Consider the following 22,029-nt stretch of genomic DNA (forward strand, 5'->3'; position numbering starts at 1 on the left):
ATTCTCACTGGGTATATCCATTTGTATCTGTGGTCCAGTGAGCATCCTTATGACCATTACCTTGAACTCTCTCAGATAGATTGCTTATCTTCATTTTATTTAGTTCTTTTTCTGACTGTCTTCATTTAGACAAATATTCCTTTCATTTAGACCATATTCCTCTGACTCCTTGTTTTCTTTCAATTCTGTGTTTGTTGCTGTGAAACAGCAACCTTACCCAGCCTTGAAGGAATGGTGTTGTATAAGAACCTTCCTTGTGTAGACTGCATGTGCCTGGTGGCTTTGACTGGCTGTCTGGAGCTGGAGTGAGAAACAAACTGGGAGTTTTATAGCACTCTGCATCAGGGCCACCCTGGTGGGATAGCTAGTGCTAAAGCAGGCATGAACTGGCAGTTCCTTGGGTTCTCGGCACCAGGTCATTTTTAAGCTTGTTTTTTTTTTTAGTTCTTCTACTCAGTCCCAAAATCATTTTGAAAAAATACCAAGAAATAGGTGGTTCTCTTTATAGAATAGTTAGATCTGGGATCCCTGGGTGGTGCAGCGGTTTGGTGCCTGCCTTTGGCTCAGGGCACTATCCTGGAGACCTGGGATCGAATCCCACGTTGGGCTCCCGGTGCATGGAGCCTGCTTCTCCCTCTGCCTATGTCTCTGCCTCGCTCTCTCTCTGTGTGACTATCATAAATAAATAAAAATTAAAAAAAAAAAAGCGGGGCTTGGTTGATGTCTTAAGTTTGCTTAATTAAAAATTTGTTGTAAATGAAAATGTTTTTAATGCATCTGCAGAAATTAAAAATCCCAGCTTCCCAATTTGTGTGCCCATATACTGTAATTCTTACAGCTTTTTGGAACTAATTCTTATGTAATAAGGATGTTACCATGTATGTATCTGAGTTCTGTTTTACTTGGGTTCATAATATAGGCTAATATTAGTACAATGGCAGGAAGACTTTGGATAGGTATAGAAGTGGAAGTAACTAAATGATTTTTTAAAAAATATTGTAATTTAGTGTTTGAGGTGTTAAGATGACAAATTACATTTTTTAAATTGTAAGACATTTACATAGAAGTAACATATGAAACTAACTTGATATAAAAGATGTTATGGGATGCCTGGGTGACTCAATCAGTTACGTGTCTGACTCTTTTTTTTTTTTTTTTTTTTCGTGTCTGACTCTTGATTTTGGCTCAGGTCATGCTTTCTTTTTTTTTTTTTTTTTTTTTTTTAGGTCATGCTTTCATGGTCATGAGATTGATCCCCATGTTGCACTCCAAGCCATGTGGCGAATCATGCTTAAGATTCTCTCTCCTCCTTCTCTGCCTCTCCTGACTTGTACTCTCTAAAAAAATAATAGAAATTAAAATTTTTTTGTCCCAGGATATAATTTTTAAATTTTTATACCATTAGAACAATTAGTGAACTCTGGTGTGATTTCATAAAACTGTAACCAGTACCAAATCTCAGAAATTTTACATTTTGTTTGATTTGTTCACTAATTTAACATAAATCAAGATGGAATAATGCTTTGAAATCTTGGAAAGCGTTCTGTTGTGGTATTGATATATTTTTTTTTGTATCCTTAAGGATTGTCTTACTTTGATAATTCTATTTTACAGTAATTCAGCTACCTTATTTTAAAATTTTTATTATATATTTAAATAACTTAAAATTTTCTATGTATTCTTGTAAATTGTCCTAAATCTTTTGAGAAAAATACAGGAAGCAACATATAAACATAGCTTAAAATACTTAAAGACTGGCATTTTCATCTGGGATAATTGTTCACATTTACTGTTGAGGTACCTAAGCCCAGGAAGAAGTATATGTAAAACGATTTCCATCATTATACAGCCATTTGTACAAATTCAATCCTTTCACTTCCAGAAACATAGTTCTACTTTATGTAAAATACCATATATATATATTTAACTTTAATTTTCAACCTTGAGAAAATTGTTTAGAATACTAAAGTATGCCCTGATTACAAGTCTATCATAATTAGCACTGTATTTAATTATATAGGATATATGTCCTTTTCATTGCAATCATCAGTCCTACTTACTAGTTAGGTATCTTTTTGAATTACTATAATATGAGTGTATACATTCCTAAGTTTTCATTTTTTGGTCTATTTTAAAGCTTTTTGTGTTTTTCTTTTCACCCAGAAATGAGTGGAATGCTATATAAAGTAAAAAATCGATTATAACTTTATAAATACAACTTAGATGAAGAAAGATAAAAAAACCCCACAAAATTCCAACTGATGATCGCCCCATTCAGACATTGGTGAATATGTCCCTCAGTCCAAGCCGACCTTCCTCATCAGAGGTAAGAAAATCTTTTAAACTAAAATATAAGAAAGATTTGTTTAACATTGCTTCTGATAAGTTTCAAGAAAGAAAAAATATGGATTATATAGAGTACTCCACTGTGTATCTGGTTGTCTGATTATAGTTATTTTATTACAATTCTTTTATCTCTGGCTCATTTCCTCTAAGTACTCTGATTATACTGGAATCCCCAGTGCATTGATCCTATCACTTTTTTTTTTAATTCTTCACCTTGTCATGCCCTACAGCGTAAATACCACAAAGCACTCTTGATTACTGTTTTGCTCACACTTTTGACTTTTTGTTCCTCTCTCATTTCATCGTATTGCTTGGCAAAACAAAACCCCTGGTTTATCGGATTCTTCACCAATGCTATACCTATGCCTACAATGGAACATGGCTGAAAAAAAGAAAAAAAAAACCAACAACATGAAGACTGTTCTCACTTTAAATTCATGACCATGAATCTCAACTAGAACCTTTTGCTGGTAGGCAGTCAGACAACTTTCCGCTTACTCACTTTTCTACTATTCTAGAGAACTATTTCATACCCTCAGTACCTTCTCTCCATTTTCTCTTTAAACCAGCTATAATCATTTTCACTCCACTGCAGCATCAAAACTGCTCTTGTTAAATTCATCTCTACATTACTAAATATGTTGTTTAATTCTTATCCCACATATTCTGGTCTATCTGCAAAACAGTTGACACTATTGATGACTCTTCTTTGGCATAATTACTTCATTTGACTTTTAGCATACACAATCTTGGCTTTCCTCCTACTTTCCTTGTTCATTTTCAGTCTTTTTTGCTAGGTTTTCTTCTTCTTGATCTCTTAATATTGGAGAATTTCAGGGGCCAGCTCTTTGTTCTCTTCTCTATCTGCATTCATTCCTTGATGATCTCAGTATAATGGCTTTAAATACCAACTTTATGATAAGGATTCCCAAATTTATATCCCTAATCTAGTCCTCTTTCCTAAACTGCAGATTCATATTTTCAACTGCTTTCTTGATATCTCCACTTGGATGGCCAGTAGACATCTTAGAAATAGCATGTCTCAAACTGAACTGTGGATCTTTTCCCCTTCCCCTAAACATTTTCTATCTGTGACTTTTTCTGTCTCAGGTGATAACAAATCCATCCTTTGAGGATCTAAGAACAAATGCCTTGGAGTCGTACTTCTTTCTCAAACTTCACTTCTAATGTCCTGACTTTAACTTCAAATTATATAAAAAATCTGACCACTTTCCATCATCTCTACTGAGCTACCATTATCTCACACTTTAATTATTTACATAGCTTCATAACAGTTACCGTTTTCTTGTCCCTTAGAACCTGTTTCTATTATCCCTTTAATAGTTATTAAATATAGCAGAATTTTCAAGTAGAGCATTATATGTATACTAATGTGAAGGAATATGAAATACAGGGCACCATTTATAAAGTATTCTTGCCCCCAGGTGACTAATTTGTATCAATTGAAGGCCACACAGTTAACTCTTTACAAGCGATAGAGGTCTTCATTTCAAGAATGCTTGTGAAATGAGGTTGGCTGGGAAGATGGAATAGGAAGACCCTAAGCTCACCTCATTCCATGGATACAGCTAGGGTAACATTCATCTCAGTATAAATAACCCAGAAAATTACTGAAAAAGACTGGCAGATAATCTCTGTAACTAAAGATAGGGAAGAGGCCACATTGAAGGAGTTAGGAAGGGCAAAGACATGATCTGAGAGCAAAATGGACCATGATCATCTTGGGGCCTTCAGTGGGCAGAGAACCAGTGGTGTGGAGAAGGATGGAAAATAGATTTTCACACTGGGGAGCCCACAAACAGAGAGGACGAATGCCTGTAATATTTGCCTTTATAAATGCAAGGGGCTGAATTTCTTGAGTTCTTAAACCAACAGGACTTAAAGCCTAGAACTTTAAAAATCAGAGGACTCTGCTTTAGGAAAGCACAGAGGGTGGTAGAAAGTAGAGTCCCTGGGATCCCTGGGTGGCACAGCGGTTTGGTACCTGCCTTTGGCCTGGGGCGCGATCCTGGAGACCCGGGATCGAATCCCACGTCGGGCTCCCGGTGCATGGAGCCTGCTTCTCCCTCTGCCTGTGTCTCTGCCCCCCGCCCTCCCTCTGTGACTATCATAAATAAATAAAAAATTAAAAAAAAAAGAAAGAAAGAAAGTAGAGTCCCTGCCCATAAAGAGCTCACAAAATAGCCCACGCAGATACAAGGTAGAACCAGCGGTTTGAAAAATGCTGGGGGTAGATGAGAGGAAGAGTGATTTGCTCATCTAAGAGCATAACCCAGAGACACAGCGATCACTAGGAGAACCCTCCAGGAACAAAGTAGCTAGTAGGTGCCATTTCCGTCTCCCATGCCCCAGAATAAATACTGGCCACTTCTAGGAACCCATGTGGTGCCTACAGTTGTTACCTAACGTGCTTGCACCAAGCCCTGCCCCCTCATCCTTTGGCAGATCAGCCCTTCCCAGTCCAGCTCGCCTCAGTCCTGATGCTACAGGTTCCTTCCCTAGAAGACTGGTGCAAACCCTGCCAACACCAAATCTGCTGATCCATGCATTCTGCAGGACCTCACTTTTGACAGTACTAGGGGTAGGTCTTGTTTTACAAGCTGATGGCCACACACTTTCTTTAAATGTACCCCACTCAGGGATCACTGGATGGCTCACCGGTTTAGTGCCTACCTTCAGCCCAGGCATGATCCTGGAGTCCTGGGATTGAGTCCCGCATCAGGCTCCCTGGATGGAGCCTGCTTCTCCCTCTACCTGTCTCTCTCTCTCTCCCCCCCCCCGTCTCTCATGAATAAATAATAAAATAAAATCTTTAAAAAAAAATAAACGGGGATCCCTGGGTGGCGCAGCGGTTTGGCGCCTGCCTTTGGCCCAGGGCGCGATCCTGGAGACCCGGGATCGAATCCCACGTCGGGCTCCCGGTGCATGGAGCCTGCTCCTCCCTCTGCCTGTGTCTCTGCCTCTCTCTCTCTCTCTCTCTCTCTCTGTGTGTGACTATCATAAATAAATAAAAATTCAAAAAAAAAAATTCTGTACTTTAAAAAAAATAATAATAATAATAAAAAAAATAAAAAATAAAAAATAAAAAAAATAAACGTACCCCACTCCTGCTGGGGACAAAAATGATACAATAGGCAAAGAGAGCCTCTGTAGACAACAGAACAGAAGGAAAAAGAAGCCAGGACTCAATAGCAGAGCACATGCAACACACATAGGAGACACTTCTTGGAGCACCAGGCCCTGAGGAACAGGGGACGCTGTCCTGAAGGGCACTGTAAGACCTCTTTTTCATAAGGCTATTATTGTTAAGAGCAAGAGAAGTAGCTGCCTTTTCTAACACAGAGGAACAGAAACAGACAGACAAAATTAGACAGAGAAATCCCTCCCAAATAAAAGAACGGGACCAAACCACTGTAAGAGACCAAAGGGAAACATATAAGTAATATGCCTGATAGAAAATTTAAAGTAATGATCATAAACATACTCCCTGGACTTGAGAAAAGAGTGGAGGACATCAGTGAGACCCTTAACAAAGAGATTTTTTAAAAAAAGAACCAATCAAAGAACCAAATAAATAAACAATTATTTATTTACAGTAAATAAAATTTAAAATACATTTAATGAAATAAATACCAGGCCAGATGAAGCAAAGGAAGAAATTAATTACCTGGAAGACAAGTGATGGAAAGTAACCATTCTCAGAAGAAGAGAAGAAATAAAAAGATTACATAGAAACAAAATGAACAAAGGTCTGAAATCTTTCAGCTACAGCAAAAGCGGTCGTAAGAGGGAAGTTTATAGTAATACAGGCCTACCTTAAGCAAGAAAAATCTCAATCTAACCTTACACCTAAAGGGGCTAGAAAAAGAAAAAACTCCAACCCAGCAAAGAAAGGAAATAGTAAAGATCCAAATAGAATTAAATAGTTAAAACAGTAGATTGAGAAATCAGAAACTGTTTCTTTGAAAAAAAATCAACAAAGTCAATAAATCTCTAGCAAGACTCATTAAAAAAGAGAGAAGACCCAAATAAAATCACTAATGAAAAAGAAATACAGACAATTGTAACAGAATATTATGAAAACCTATATGCCAACAAATTGGAAAACTTAAAAAATATGGATAAATTCCTAGAAACAAACAATCTACCAAGCTAAAGCATGAAGAAATAGAAAATTTGACTAGACCAATTACTATCAATGAAATTAAATCAGTAGTCAAAAAAGCCTCCCAAAAAAACAAAAATTCAGGACAAGATGGCTTCACAGGCAAATTCTACCAAACATTTAAAGAGTTATTACCTATTCTCAAACTATTCCAAAAAAATACAAGAGGAAGGAAAACTTCCAAATCCATTCTATGAAGCCAGTATCAACATGATACCAAAACCAGATAAAGACACTCCAAAAAAGAACTACAGGCCTATATCTCTCATGAATATAGAAGCAAAAAAATCAACAAAATATTAGCAAACCAAATCCAACAATACATTTAGAAATTCATACACCACAATCAAGTGGGATTTGTTCCTGGGATGCAAGGATAATTCAGTATTCATGAAACAATAAACGTGATATGTCACATCAATAAAAGGATAAAAACCGTTTCAATAGATGCAGAAAAAGCATTTGATAAAGTGGAACATCCATTCATGATAAAACCTCTGCAAAGTAAATCTAGAGGGAACATACGTCAATAGAATAGAGGCCTTATATGAAGAACTCCTAACGAACGTGATACTCAATGGTGAAAACCTGAGAGCTTTTCCCCCAGGGTCAGGAATAAGATAAGGAAGTCCACTCTTAACCACTTTTATTCAGCATAGTACTAGAAGTCCTAGCCACAGTAATTAGACAACATAAAGAAATAAAAGGCATCCAAATTGGTGGAAGGAAGGAAGAGTAAAATTTTCACTGTTTGCAGATGACATACTATATATAGAAAACCCTAAAGACTCCACCAGAAGACTACTAGAACTCATAAATGAATTCAGTAAAGTCACAGGATACAAAAGTAATGTATAGAAATGTGTTGCATTCCTGGGATGCCTGGGTGGCTCAGTGGTTGAACATCTGCCTTTGGCTCAGGGTGTGATCCCAGGGTCTTGAGATCGAATCCCACATCAGGTTTCCCGCAGGGAGCCTGCTTCTACCTCTGCCTATGTCTCTGCCTCTCTCTCTCTCTCTCTCTCTTTCTCTCTCTCTCTGTGCCTCTCATGAATAAATAAGATCTTTAAAAAAATTCTGTTGCATTCTTATACACTAATAATGAAGCAGCAGAAAGTGAAATTAAGAAAATAATCCCATTTACAATTGCACCAAAACCAATAAAAAATCTAGGAATAAACTTATGAAAGACCTGTATTTTGGAAACCATAAAACACTGATGGAAGAAATTCAAGACAATGCAAAGCCATTCCATGCTCATGGGTTAAAGAGCAAATATTGTTAAAATGTTTATACTACCCAAAGCAATCTACAGATTTAATGTAATCCCCATCGAAATACTAACAGAATTTTTCACAGAACTAAAACAATCCTAAAATTTGTATGGAACCACGAAAGACCGTGAAGCCAAAGCAATCTGGGAAAACAAAACACTGGAGGAATCACAATTCCAGATTTCAAGTCATATGACAAAGCAGTAGCAATTAAAACAGTGTCATACTGAGATAAAAATAGATACATAGATCAGTGGACTAGAACAGAAAACTCAGAAATAAACCCATAATTATATGGTCAATTAATCTTCAACAAAGAAGAAATGAATATAAAATGGGGAAAAAGACAGTTTCTTCAACAAATGGTGTTGGGAAAACTGGACAGCCACATGCAAAAGAATGAAACGAGGCCACTTTCTTTCACCATACACAGAAATAAAATGGATTAAAAACCTAAATGCAAGACCTGAAACCATGAAATCCTAGAAGAGAGTATTTCTCTGACATCAGTCATGGCAACATTTTTCTATGTATGTCTCCTGAGGCAAAGAAAATAAAAGCAAAAATAAACTATTAGGACTACATAAAAATAAAAAGCTTCTGCACTGTGAAGGAAATAAAGTAAAAGGGAGAAGATATTTGCAGATGACATCCAAAGTATTTTTAAAAATTGATGCAACTCATCCAAAAAATAATCTAATAAGTGGGCAGCAGATACGAACAGACATCTCTCCAAAGAAGACATCCGGATGGCTAACAGACACATGAAAGGATGCTCAACATCACTCATCATCAAGGAAATGCAAATCAAAACCACAAAGAGATATTACCTCATGCCTGCCAGAATAGCTAAAGTCAAAAATAAAAGAAAAGAGTGTTGGAGGATGTGGAGAAAAACGAATCTTCTTGCACTATTGGGACTGCAAATTGGTGCAGCCACCATGAAAAACAGTATGGAGATTTGTCAAAAAGTTAAAAATAGAATTACCTTTCAATCTAGTAATCACACTACAGAGTATTTACACCAAAGAATACAAAAACACTAATTCAAAGGGATATATGCACCTCTGTTTTTTTACAGCATTATTTACAATAGCCAAACTACATGCAGCTGAAGTGTCCATTGGTAGGTGACTGGATAAAGAAGTCTATATATCATGGAATATTATTCAGCCATAAAAAAGAATGAAATCTTGCCACTTGCAACAACATGGATAGAACTAGAGAGTATAATGCTCAGCGAAATAAGAGAAAGACAAATAGTATGTGATCCTACTCAAATATGGAATTTAAGAAACAAAGTAAATGAGCAAAAAAAAAAAAAAGGGAGGGCAGACAAACATGACTCTTAACTATAGAAAACAAACTGATGGGGAGGTGGGTTGGGGGAATGAGGAAAATAAGGGATGAGGATTAAAGAATAAGTTTTTCATGATTAGAAAATGATTTTAAAAAGGAAACTGTGCTATGCTAAAAAAAAAAGATTGTCATTAAGTTAAATGACATCTTAAGGAGATACTAAGGTAAATTTAGAATGCAAAACATTTTTTTAAAACAACTGGCCCAGTCCCTTTAAAAAGTTAATGCCATGAAGGGGGGTGGGGGACCAATCTGGAAAACTTGCAGATTCAGATTTTTAAGGTTATGACAAACCAAGTGCAATGTGTTCTCCTTGATTCTAGATTGAAAAAAATTCTGAGGACAAATGGATAATTAAGGAAATTTGAATATGGAATGGATATTATTTTACATTACAGGATTGTTAATTTTCTTAAATGTGAAAATGGTACTATGATTATGTTAGAGAAATCCTTATTTGTAGTATTTAGGAGTATATTTTCACAATGTCTGATTTACTTTGATATATCAATAAAGGGATAGAAGATTGTGCGGATGATCTGATTGCATCTGATTGTGCGGATGTCCATTGATTGCCAGGGTTGATTTGACTGATCTGACTGGCTAGGCAGGTCTCCTCTCCCTCCCTCACAGCTCCATGTAGATACCTCCTAAAGTTGCATGCTGGATTGAAAGGGAAGTCCTTCCCCAATAGAGGAGGACCATTCTTCAGTCAAGGGCATATGAGGCTGCGCTTCTCTGCGAGAACCTCCAAACAAGCTCTCAGGGTCCAACTGTAGGTGAAGGTAGGGTAGTCAAGCTTCCAAGACTTAAGGCACATCCAAATAAGTAATTGCATGTGGCAATCTGCCTTTAAGAAGAGAGAGGGTGAGAAGTAAATAGTATGATGTTAACTTTTGAATCTACATAGTAGGTACTTGAGTATTCATAGTATTATTCTTTTTATTTGTATGTATGTTGAGAATTTTTCATAATAAAATAACAAAAATAGGGGGATCCCTGGGTGGCGCAGCGGTTTGGCGCCTGCCTTTGGCCCAGGGCGCAATCCTGGAGACCCGGGATCGAGTCCCATGTCGGGCTCCCGGTGCATGGAGCCTGCTTCTCCCTCTGCCTGTGTCTCTGCCTCTCTCTCTCTCTCTCTCTCTCTCTGTGACTATCATAAATAAATAAAAATTAAAAAAAAATAAAATAAAATAACAAAAATATAATATGAATGTCAGATGTTGTCCTTTTGTTAAAATCCTATATTGATTTCCCATTTTGTAAGATGAAGACCTTATAATGGCCTGGAAAAACCTATTTAATTTGTTCCTTGTCCTTTTCATTTTTATCTCTTGCTGATCTCTCTGCTTCAGTCATACTAGCACTCTCTCACCTTAAGACCTTTGCTTTAGAGGTGCCTGGGGGTGGCTCAGTCAGTTAAGCATCTGCCTTCTGCTCAGGTCACAATCTCAAGGTCCTGGGATTGAGCCCCACCAGAACAGGCTCCCTGCTCAGCAGGAATCTGCTTCTCCCTCTACCAGCAACCACCCCCCCCCAACATGTGCGCTCTCTCTCTCTCTCCCTCTCAAATACATAAAAAATATATATATATTTTAAAAAGACCCGTGCTTTAGCTCTTCTTGGAATTCGTTCCCTCTATATCATCACTTGGAAAATTGTTTCTTCACCTGCATAAGACCTTTTTCATAAGACCTATCTAGACTATTTAAAACTGAAACCTACTTCCCCTTTTATTTTCCCAATTTTCCCCTTTTTTCATAAGACCTATCTAGACTATTTAAAACTGAAACCTACTTCCCCTTTTATTTTCCCAATTTTCCTTACCCTGCTCTACTTATTCTTTTTCTCAGTACTTGCCACTTTCTAATGTACTGTATAAGTTATCAGTGTTTTATATTTATTGCTGATTGTTTATATTCCTCACAGGCCTGGGACTAGTCTGAGGCAAATGAGTGAGTAACTTTCCTTGGGTGCAAAATTTAAGGGGCACACATAAAAAAACTTCCATAAGTAAGATAAATAATACAATATGAGATTTTTTTTTTAATTTTTTTTTTAATTTATTTATGATAGTCACAGAGAGAGAGAGAGAGGCAGAGACACAGGCAGAGGGAGAAGCAGGCTCCATGCACCGGGAGCCTGATGTGGGATTTGATCCCGGGTCTCCAGGATCGCGCCCTGGGCCAAAGGCAGGCGCCAAACTGCTGCGCCACCCAGGGATCCCCAATATGAGATTTTTTAAATGAAAAACTGATGCGGGGCACCTGGGTGGCTCAGTGGTTGAATGTATGCTCAGGTCATGATCCCGGGGTCCTAGGAGAGAGTCCCATATTGGGCTCCCCGCAGGGAGCCTCCTTCTCCCTCTGCTTATGTCTCTACTTCTCTCTGTGTGTCTCTCATGAATAAATAAATAAAGTATTAGAAAAAAAAATAAAAACTGATGCAAAAAATCCATAATAGCATTTTATATAGAAATAGAATCTAATGGTCCTATGCATAGCCATTTTGGAGCCTGAGGCAAAAGGCAAAAAATATGTGTCCATAAATATACCTTTTAGTGTATTTCTAAATGGTTAATAGTTTTGATAAAAATATTACTGATGAGCTTGCTTTCATGAAAGCCAAGAAAGTAAAATTATAATAAATTCATGTTTCAATATAAATAGAATATTTGAGCTCAAAGTAATATTGTGTTAATATATACTTTTAAATTTTTCAGTATTTTTTTCAACTATTTGGTTATTCTGGAAAAAGTTGACCATTAAGTAATATATTTCTCTTTTTAAAAACATGTAATGAGGTTCACATCTCCGGCTCTAATAGTATTAAATTCTCTATTTAAATTTTTGACACTTTGTTTATCATGAAAGTTTTTGCATTGAGTAATTTGGTTTTATTAAATGTTATTTATCTTTATTACTGAGGTTTTGGTACAGCCTTAAATTTTGTACCTGAGGTGAGTGCTTCACTTGCCTCACCCTTCTTGTCCTTATACCTCATTAGAATGTAAAGCTATATACATAGTCAAAGATTTTTGTCTTATTGACTGCGTATTCCTAATGCTTAGACCAGTGCTGGAACATGGTACTCATTTAATAAATATTTGTTAAGGGAATGAATAAACACAAATTCACTATAAATTATTTTACATCACAAAATGCTTCAAAGGCCAAGAAATGTTTTATTAACTATATTTTCTCTGTATTGCCTACTCATTCAACTATGGAATTTATACAACTTTGACTTCCAGTTCATAAACTGTTATAAAAATATTGACAGAACTTACTTGGCTTATAAAAACAGTAAAATATTTAGCTCAAATATTTTTTCTTATTTCTATATATAAAGGATAAGATCATATTAAGTTTTTTGAAGGCTTTGCAAATATTTAATTGTGTATTTATTAAATATAGTATTAGTTGTATAGTGTACTGCTGCTATGAATAGTATAATATAACTAGGGAATTATATTTTAAATGCTCTGGTGTTCAAAATACAACATATGGCAAACTTCACATCAGATCTATACATACATCAAATGTATGGAAATAATTTACTTGGTCTGTAAAAACAACTTGAGCAAAATATTCAGATCAAGAACCAATATTATCTCCTATAAAAATTTCTAATTTCAATGATAGATTATATTCAAAATTTTAAAGTTTTTCTCAGATATTTAATATTACAGAGTATAATCATTTAAATTTTAATATGCAGTTAATAACTTCATTAAACTAAAAGATAAGACCATTTGCTATAATTGTTCTGTTTCTGTTGTAGTCTAAATATTCTTTTAAATAGAAGGATTCTAACTGAGGTTTAACAAAACATTAATAGAAAAGAAAGTGGTATTTATAAGCATTGACAAGCTAAGCTGACAGACATGACCTATATAAGAACAACTATTTCCTTCCTTATCACCATCAGGAATAGGTTCTTCCTAGAATTCTAGGAAACAAAAATATTTCCCAAACCACTGTTTTCACACTTTTGCAGTTACAGAGAACTAGCAATCATCACCACTATGTTAGGGAGACGATATGTAAAGTATAAGGATTCCACAAGATCACCCCAACATAACTGAGTAGGTAGGGACCAGGGGAGAAGGAAACTATGGTAACCAGAAAACTGATCTTGGTGGTCTGGTACTCTTAGGTCAAGCCACCAAAAGAATACTGTCAGAGATGTTAGGGTATCCTAGAACTACATCTATGACATTGTTTTCTAGTGAGAAGATTGTTTCTAGTGAGATGATGTGCTCCAAGTACTGAGTAGCCAACTAACCAAAATTCTTGCTCTTCATTTTGTTTTTTGTGTTTGTTCATAAGGATACATGTATTCCATGTTTTATTTCTATTCTGTTTATTAAGCTTAAAATTCTAGAGAACATCAGTTGATTTTTTTAATTTTAAAAGTATTTTAACTGACATTCTTCTCAATTTATTCAGTTGGTGGAACTTCATGTTTTTTATGTCCCTGAAGGATCATGGAACTATAAGCTAAATACCATTTCAATAGAAGTTGTTAACAAATTCATTTCAGCTGGATTTATAAGGCAAGTATTTTGTGGTCATGTTATAATGTGCCTGAAAAAGCAATCTTTTTTTCTGCAGAGAAAAAATGTTTTTTGGAAATTTAAGTTATAAGTGAAAAGCTCTGGTCCATGTAATGATTTTCTAACTTAATACTATCAATAGATAATGCTATATAACAGTTAATAAGTACTGTAGGAACAGGTGTCAGTCATAGTACTGCCACCCAGAAAAAAAGGTATAACTGGTATATTACTATTGTTATACACAAAGAGAATTAAAAGAGAAATTATCTGAAATTAGAAACCTGTTGAAGAGTTGTAAATAGTGGTTAAACAGTATATCTACAATGACTTTTTCATATATGTTGTACATACACTTACATACATGCATATCCTATCTCTTCTTCAGCTCTTCACTCCCATAATACTTTTTTGTTTAGATCTTTTCAGATCACTATATTTAAGATTATAGTTACCCTCCCTTCCCTGCTTTATTTTTCTTTATAGTACTTAGCAGTATCTTATGAATTATCTATTTTTCTTAGTTTATTTTTCTTTCCCATCACTAGATTTGTAAAGTCTGTAAGGGCAGAAATTTTTGTCTCTTTTGTTGATTGCCATATCCCCATCCCTTAGAACAATACTTGACATATAGTGAGTGCTCAATAAATATTTCTTGGTTGAATGAAATATTTAATTTTTCCCCTTAAGATTCTAGAAAAACAAGAACTCAAAACAGTAGCTAAATGATGGCTTTAAATTTTAGATGTTAAGGAGTAAAGTATTCCTAATGATGAGCAAGGTTATGGAGTCTGACAATATTTGATTTTCAAAGAAATTTTTAAGCACTAGCTAATCCTGTCAAACTTCCAAAATAGACATCTGTGGCTAAATCATTTTTTATGTATAAAAGTGTATAAATTCTATTATAGCAAAATTTTTTTTAATAATACAGGTTGGAGGTGGATGAGGAAAGTAGACAAGCATTTCCCTTTTCAGCATAGAAAGGACTTTTATATATTTTAGTATATGTGCTGCCGAAGCGAGCACAGAAAGGACTTTTATAAACAGTATTTATTTGCATAATCATTTTATTTTTTTAATTTTCTGAAGTTTTACAAAGTGCTAGGCAATATAAAAACTATATTAAACTATGATGCATTAAATTGGTATTTATGTTTGAGATAGCTGACTAATGTTATTGAATTTGTGGTATAGCTGAAACCTATTTCATTTTACATTATAAGGCAATGTCATGATATTTCAGAGTATCTCCTCATCTTACTTTACAAGCCCTGAGAGAGCGACTTGGTGAGTTCCTTGGTGAAGATGCTATTGCAGAAAAATTTTTATTTCTGAAATGCATTGGAAATAATCTAGCTGTGGTAAGTTTTCTTATTTTTCCTTTTGATTAAAGAAAAGCATAACTGAACAAATTATGTTTCTTAAATGCTTATCAACTCAGCTTATCAATTCAGCTTCTATTATATGGGATAAGTAATATCAATTATAATGAAATGGAAATATCACTAAATACACAGATTATCAAAAAATGGGTCTTACTGGGATATTATTGGGCACTAAAATGATGGAGATATTTTTGGGTGTGTATTTCCTAGGGAAGAAAAGGAAGACAAAATTAAAATGTGATTATATAAGTAATATGTATTTTTAAATATAAATGAGTGTTTGAAAACTTTTTTTTTGAGAGAGCGTGTGCATGAGCTAGGGGAAGGGGCCGGGGGGTAGGGACAAGGAGAGAGAGAATCTTAAGCAGGTTTCATATTCAGTGTGAGCCTGACACAGGGCTCAATCTCATGACCTGAGCCAAAAATCAAGAGTCAGCTGCTCAACCCACTGAGTTGCCCCCTAAAAACATTTTAAGTAAGTACTTGTGTTCTGGACAAAAATAGATCCTCACTGTTTGCGCCACAGCTAGCCTTTTGGTATGAAATGACAGTACTCTTAACAATTATTTGTTTCAGCTATTATCTGTTGAACACTTCTGTTTGTAGTTTCTGTGTTTTAATGGCAGGATTTTCCAACTAGAGTTTCCCTAGATAAAATTCTTAATCCAGCAAGCCATCAGATCTCAAAGTTTCTGCTTTCTCTTATCTACATAAGGTTTATTTCTTTAATCAAGACTTTCTATATTTAAACAAAAATTCAGTATTTTCCTATTCCACTCTAGTTAGCACATTATGTCATTATTATGACATATGTATTTTTTTATGTGATTGTTTAACATCTGACTCTGCTATTAGACTATAACTCCCTGTGAGCAAGGATTGTTTAACATCTGACTCTGCTATTAGACTATGACTCCCTGTGAGCAAGGACTTTTATTTTATTCACTACTGTATTTATAGCCAATGCCTAACAAAGTGTTTAGCACTTAGAGGCATTTAAATGTTTATTGAACAAATTAAATTATGAATGAATGATAATGGAAAAAAAAGAAAGCATTTCTCTCCAAAGTAGTACTGTAAAGGAATTTGTTACGTAGAATTCTCAGGATCAGCAGCTAAATTTGAAGTTTTTGTCATTTGAATTCTGTTCAGTATGGTAGACTATTAATTTACTCATCTTTAAAATTTTCTTAAACAAGAGAGAAAAAGAACAATTCTTAGAACTTTTTGTTCTTTTTCATAATATCTAAAATACCAAATATCAGACACAGAATCCTAAGTTGGAAGGGACCTTAATAAGGATAATTTAAATCAACTTCTAAAGTTCTTCTAATATTTTATTATTTTCAAGAAATTTTTATTGATGTTTCTCTCTAAACAAAATGAGAAAAAAGGGGATCCCTGGGTGGCTCAGCAGTTTAGCGCCTGCCTTTGGCCCGGGGCGCGGTCCTGGAGTCCCGGGATCGAGTCCTGCGTTGGGCTCCCGGCGTGGAGCCTGCTTCTCCCGCCTCCTGTGTCTCTGCCTGTCTCTCTCTCTATGTCCATCATAAATAAATAAATAAATAAATAAATAAACAAACAAACAAACACAAACAAATAAATAAATCTTTAAAAAAAATGAGAAAAAAGAATTGGAAATCGATCCTGCCCTTAAAGAATATTCACTGTAGTGCTCCTCCTGTGTCTCTGCCTGTCTCTCTCTCTATGTCTATCATAAATAAATAAATAAACAAACAAACAAATAAATCAATCTTAAAAAAATTGAGAAAAAAGAATTGGAAATCGATTCTGCCCTTAAAGAATATTCACTGTAGTGTTGAAGAGAAAATACATAAATAATTAAAATAGCATATTTTGTACATTCAGAAGAAGAAAGATTACTTTCAGCAGAAGAAGAGGAGAGGTAGAGAACTTTGAAGAAAAAATGATACTCAGTTTGGATCTTGAAAGATAAATATTTGATCTTGCAAAGATGTGGGTGGGAAAGCTTTCTGAGCATATAGAATGAGCACAGAAGTAGAAAAACAGACAGCTGTTTTGTAGAAAAAGTAGATGGTTCCTTTTTTACTGTAACATGGTCTGAAAAGGAATAGTAGAGAACAAATTGTAAAATCATTTGTTGGAGGTCTTGAATGCCAGATTAATGAGTATTGTTTCTGAAGCATTGACGTTTTTTGAGTAAAAGATGACATGATGAGGGTCTTAAGAGACTAGAGGCAAGGATTTTAACTTTTGCAATGGTTAGGTCAGAGATATGGAGGACCTAACAAATAGGCTCCTTCTCACATTTCCTCTACCACTATTTTTCTCCTTGGTTCTCCATTTGAAACACAAAAATCTTTGGTCCCTCAAATACAGCAAACTCCTTTCTGATTTATGTTCTTTACACTTGCGAAAATTACTTCCCCATGATTTCAAATAGCTTGCTTTTTCTTTTAGATCTCAGGTTCAATTTTTATCTTTTTAAAAGGGCCTTCTCTGACTACCTAGTTTTTAGATATTCTTTCTCTTACACTAATCTCTATTATGTCACTTTTTTGTTTTCGTAAATCACATATCACTATCCTAAATCATGTTTATTTAACCTCTGTTCTCCTAAGTAGGAATAAGCTACATAAAGCAAGGACTTTGCCTTGTTTACCATTGTATCTCCCACCATATAGAATACTGCCTGACTCATAGTATGCCCTCAGAATTTGTTGAAAGGATAGATGGATGGATGGATGAATAAGAAATGAACTCTTTGGGTTGTATATTTAGGAAATAGAGTTTATAACATTGGACTCTGGAACCAGATTATCTGATTTTGAATCCCAATTTGGAATATGCCTAGTTATAAAATTATAGGCAAGTTATTTAATTTCTTTCCTCAATCCTTTTGTCTGTGAACTATATATGTGCCTTTCACATAGAATTGTGGAGATTAACTAAGCTAATATATGTAAAGCACTTAGAATAGTGCTTGGCATATAGTGAGTCCATGCAAGTGATAGCCATAATTATTACTACCAAATGACATGGAATCTCTTTTACGTTTTGTACAGTGAGTAGAAATAGGATTATATTTTAAGTTTCTAGACTCTAGCCTTAATTATCAGCTTTAGATTTGATTTTTATGTCACAGATATGTGCCTTCTACAAAAAAGGAATAAAAATAATTGAAAACATAAAAAATCTTTATTTTTTTGTCATTTATTTATTCTAGGTGAAGGCAAAACAAGAATCGGAACTGAAACTCAAATCATTTGCTCCTCCATATGTATGTAATGTGATGTTTTAAACTTATGTTAATTTTTAACTTACTGTATTTTAAATTACAAACTAATTTTTTAAATTTCCTATATGTTTTAGGCTCTTCAACCAGAATTATATTTGCTTCCTATAATGGATCATTTAGGAAATATTTATTCAGCATCAACTGTCTCTTTAGATGGGCGGCAGACTAATAATGGTGTTGCTAAGGCTGATGGAATAATCCACAGACCACTTAGTGTAACTCTGTTGAAGGAAGAACCTGGAACAGATCCCAGTTTTTTAGTAAACACTTTGAAAGAGCTTCTTAACAAGAATCAGGAAGAAGGTGATTTCAACTGGATGGGAAAAACAAAGAGGTTATTATAGTACATTTTAGTAGTCAGGCCCCTGAGCAAATTCTGGCAAATCTGGCCTTACAAATGTGGCAGTATAAAAGGAAAGCTCAATTCCATTTTTTAAAAATAGTTTCATCAAGTGAGAGAAAGGAAAGAATTTAAGTACTATGTTAAAAAACAAAATACTTGGGGATCCCTGGGTGGCGCAGCGGTTTGGCGCCTGCCTTTGGCCCAGAGCACGATCCTGGAGACCCGGGATCGAATCCCACGTCGGGCTCCCTGTGCATGGAGCCTGCTTCTCCCTCTGCCTCTGTCTCTGCCTCTCTCTCTCTTTCTCTCTCTCTGTATGACTATCATAAATAAATAAAAAAAATAAAAAAAAATAAAAAAATAACAAAATACTTAAATATACTTAAATAAGCTCTACTACCTTCTTTTATAATAGTTTCAGATAAAGTTAAGGTTAAAAAAGAAAGGAAATGATTACTGCATCGAACATTGGTATTATAAGCGAGAAGAATCTTAGCCACAAAGATAGTAGCAAACCAAATCAAAACAACTGTAATGCTGGTAGACATTTGTATTTCAAAGAATCATAATTTATATGATTATATTTATCAGTGTACTGATAGTTCAGTTCTTAAAAAGTGATAGATAATTAAATAAAACTAAACATACAAATAAAGCTGGAGCTATATTCTAAGAACCTCCTGAAAAAATATTGCGTAAGAAAATAAATGTGTGATGGGAAAGCAAAAATAACTCCAACTAATAATATCAATTACGACTGCAAAATATACATGTTTTCAACCAATTGCATTTTTCTCCACCTTCAATTATAGCTGTTCTTACATTCTAAGTTTATGCTATATCCAGTGATAATTCAAACTTAGCTCCTTCTTTATTTTTAGATGCGTTTAGTGTTTACCTTTCTGAGGTGTTTTACTATTTCTAATGAGACATGTGGATGAGATCTACCTGTTTTATTTGATGTCAGTGAGATGCTCAGTGAGATTTTGGTTTATGGCTTGTCTTTTTATTATCTTTATGATTATTTTGATGAAAGAAGTTCTTAAATTTTGTCAACATGTCCTAACAATTACAAGGATTGTGTTGACATCTTCAGCACTTTGTCAGTTTTGCTTTATGTATTTTGAAGCTGTTACTAAATGCATGCACATTTAGGATTATTATGTCTTCTTGATGAATTGCTCCCAATGTGATTATGTTTCTCATTATTTCTGGTAGTAGTCTTTATTTTAAAGTTTAGTGAGCCTGGTATTAGTATAGTCACTTGAGCTTTCTTTTGATTAGTGTTTACAAGGTATATCTTTCTCCATGCCTTTATCTATTACTGAATATCCAAAGTGGGTTTCTTGTAGACAGCATATATTTAGGTCTTACTTTTTAGCCCAGTTTGACAATCTGTGCCTTTTACTAGGAGTATTTAGACCATTTACATTCGATGTAATTATTGATGTGGTTGGTTTTAAATCTACCACCTTGCTATTTGTTTTTTTTTGTCTCTTCTGTCTTCTTAGTTTCTCCATTTTCTTGCCTTTTCCTGGATTGAAAAGTTTTTTATGATCCACTTTTATCTCTACTATTAGCTCACTATTTCTTATTTTAGAAAACCTTCAGTGGTTGCTATAGGGTAGAGGTCATCAAATACCTATATTTATACTTTTTAAAAATCTTTTTTTAAGTAATTTCTACACCCAATATGGAGCTCGAACTCACACCCCAAGATCAAGAGTTGCTTGCCCCACTGACTGAGGTATCCAGGCACCCCTATTGTATTTTATTTTAATCCATGCCCTCTATGGCTTTTTAAAATAAATAACTTTTATTGGAAGACAGCCATACCATTAATTTACATATTTTCAATGACTATCTTTATACTATAATGATAGACTTGAGTAGTTGTGACAAAGACCAAATGGTCCATGAGCCTGAGATATTTAGTATCTAGCCCTTTAAGAAAAAGCTTACTGAGTCTTGCTCTAAGCTACACATTATACACCTTTAAATTTGAAGTCTACTTTCAAATAGTATACAACTCCATATATAAGATAAGAACCATATAGCAGTGGTGCTGTTGTCATACATTTTCCTTCTGAGTATAACTCCACAGTACATATTTACTTTATAATGTCAGTTATCTTTTAAAGAAATTAAAAGTAGGGGGAAAGTGACTTTTTATATTTAGGAGAGCTTCCCCCCTCCCTCCCCAGTGGTAGTAAAACAATGCTTTGTATCAGTGCATGATCCTGGGCCCAAGATGATCCTTACAGCTTTCACTTCTACCCTTTCTTTAGGCTTTACCTATGCCTGATGATGAGAGGGTTTCCTACCGCTTCTCTAGTGATAAACTTTTCAAAGGTAATATTGTTGGGAGGAGAGTCACCTGCTCTTCCTTTTAGAGCAGTTTTTTGTTTTGTTTTGTTTTGCCTCTATGCCTTTTCAAGGGCCAGTAGGTTTTTGCATGGGTTCTAAGATAGGGGAGTTTCCTGTTTCTTCCCCCAGGGGCTTAAGACTTTCGCTTTGTGTGAAAGAATAGTGTTGAGAAGGATGGGGTTTCATACCTCTGTGCCAATCACTGATGGCTCTTTCAGGTCTCCTCTACCTCCAGTCTTTCCTATAAGTATGATATAGGCACATAGAAAGGAGCTTGCTATTAAGTATTGACTTCTGTTTGTGTCTGAGGATCCCAGAGATTCCAAACTATACTGATAGCCTACATTGCCCTTTAGAATTCCTTAAGATATTAGCTGTCTTCTTATTGTAATAGTAGTACCCCTTCCTCCTGTGCTCAGCCAAAGATGAAACAATTAGTTTTCACCTAGGAGGGAACTGGAAATCAGTACCTTGCAACTATAATTCTCTGATGAGTTCAAGAAAAGTTATTATTTTATAGTTTATTTACCTTTTTCTCTTTATTCAAGTGGGAGCACTAGTTTCATCTTTTTATAATCCTATGCAGAAATGGAACTGCAGTTCTTAAATTTTAATATAATCAAATTTATTTGGCATTTTCATTTATGGGTAGTGTTATTTGTCTTTTTAAAAAATTCCTTTTCTACCCTGAGATCATGTATTATCTTTCAAACATTTTATGGTTTGCTTTTCCAACATAGTTTATCAACGTATCCAGGAACTAATTTTTATATGTTATATGAGATAAAGTTCCTTAATTTCTTTTCCATATGTACTCTTCCCATTTGTCGATTATTGTGCAATTTCTTAAAAATGCCAAATTACTCTTTTGTGGTACATGAGAATGCAAGATATCTGAGGTCTAACATTATATTATCAAATATAGCTGGTA

At 34.8% G+C, this 22,029-nt stretch overlaps 1 protein-coding gene across 6 annotated transcripts in view; it reads left to right on the plus strand.

Annotated features, from left to right (window-relative positions):
- Positions 1–22,029, plus strand: part of SPATA1 (spermatogenesis associated 1) — a 53,703-nt gene that overhangs the window by 7,855 nt on the left and 23,819 nt on the right. For 5 of the 6 annotated variants that reach the window (XR_013384213.1, XR_013384216.1, XR_013384214.1 and 2 more), the window contains 5 exons: positions 2,164–2,326; positions 13,617–13,723; positions 14,970–15,087; positions 18,317–18,370; positions 18,463–18,691. Coding sequence is in view for 1 of the 6 variants with exons in the window: in XM_077905229.1 (XP_077761355.1) it covers positions 2,291–2,326; positions 13,617–13,723; positions 14,970–15,087; positions 18,317–18,370; positions 18,463–18,691 (544 nt within the window). In the remaining 5 variants the exon portion in view is untranslated. Of the gene's footprint in view, positions 1–2,163; positions 2,327–13,616; positions 13,724–14,969; positions 15,088–18,316; positions 18,371–18,462; positions 18,692–21,019; positions 21,084–22,029 lie in introns of all 6 variants that reach the window. The other variant, XR_013384217.1, reaches the window with a different exon arrangement.

The sequence above is a fragment of the Canis aureus genome, chromosome 8, assembly GCF_053574225.1.
Source record: "Canis aureus isolate CA01 chromosome 8, VMU_Caureus_v.1.0, whole genome shotgun sequence".
Lineage (NCBI taxonomy): Eukaryota > Metazoa > Chordata > Mammalia > Carnivora > Canidae > Canis > Canis aureus.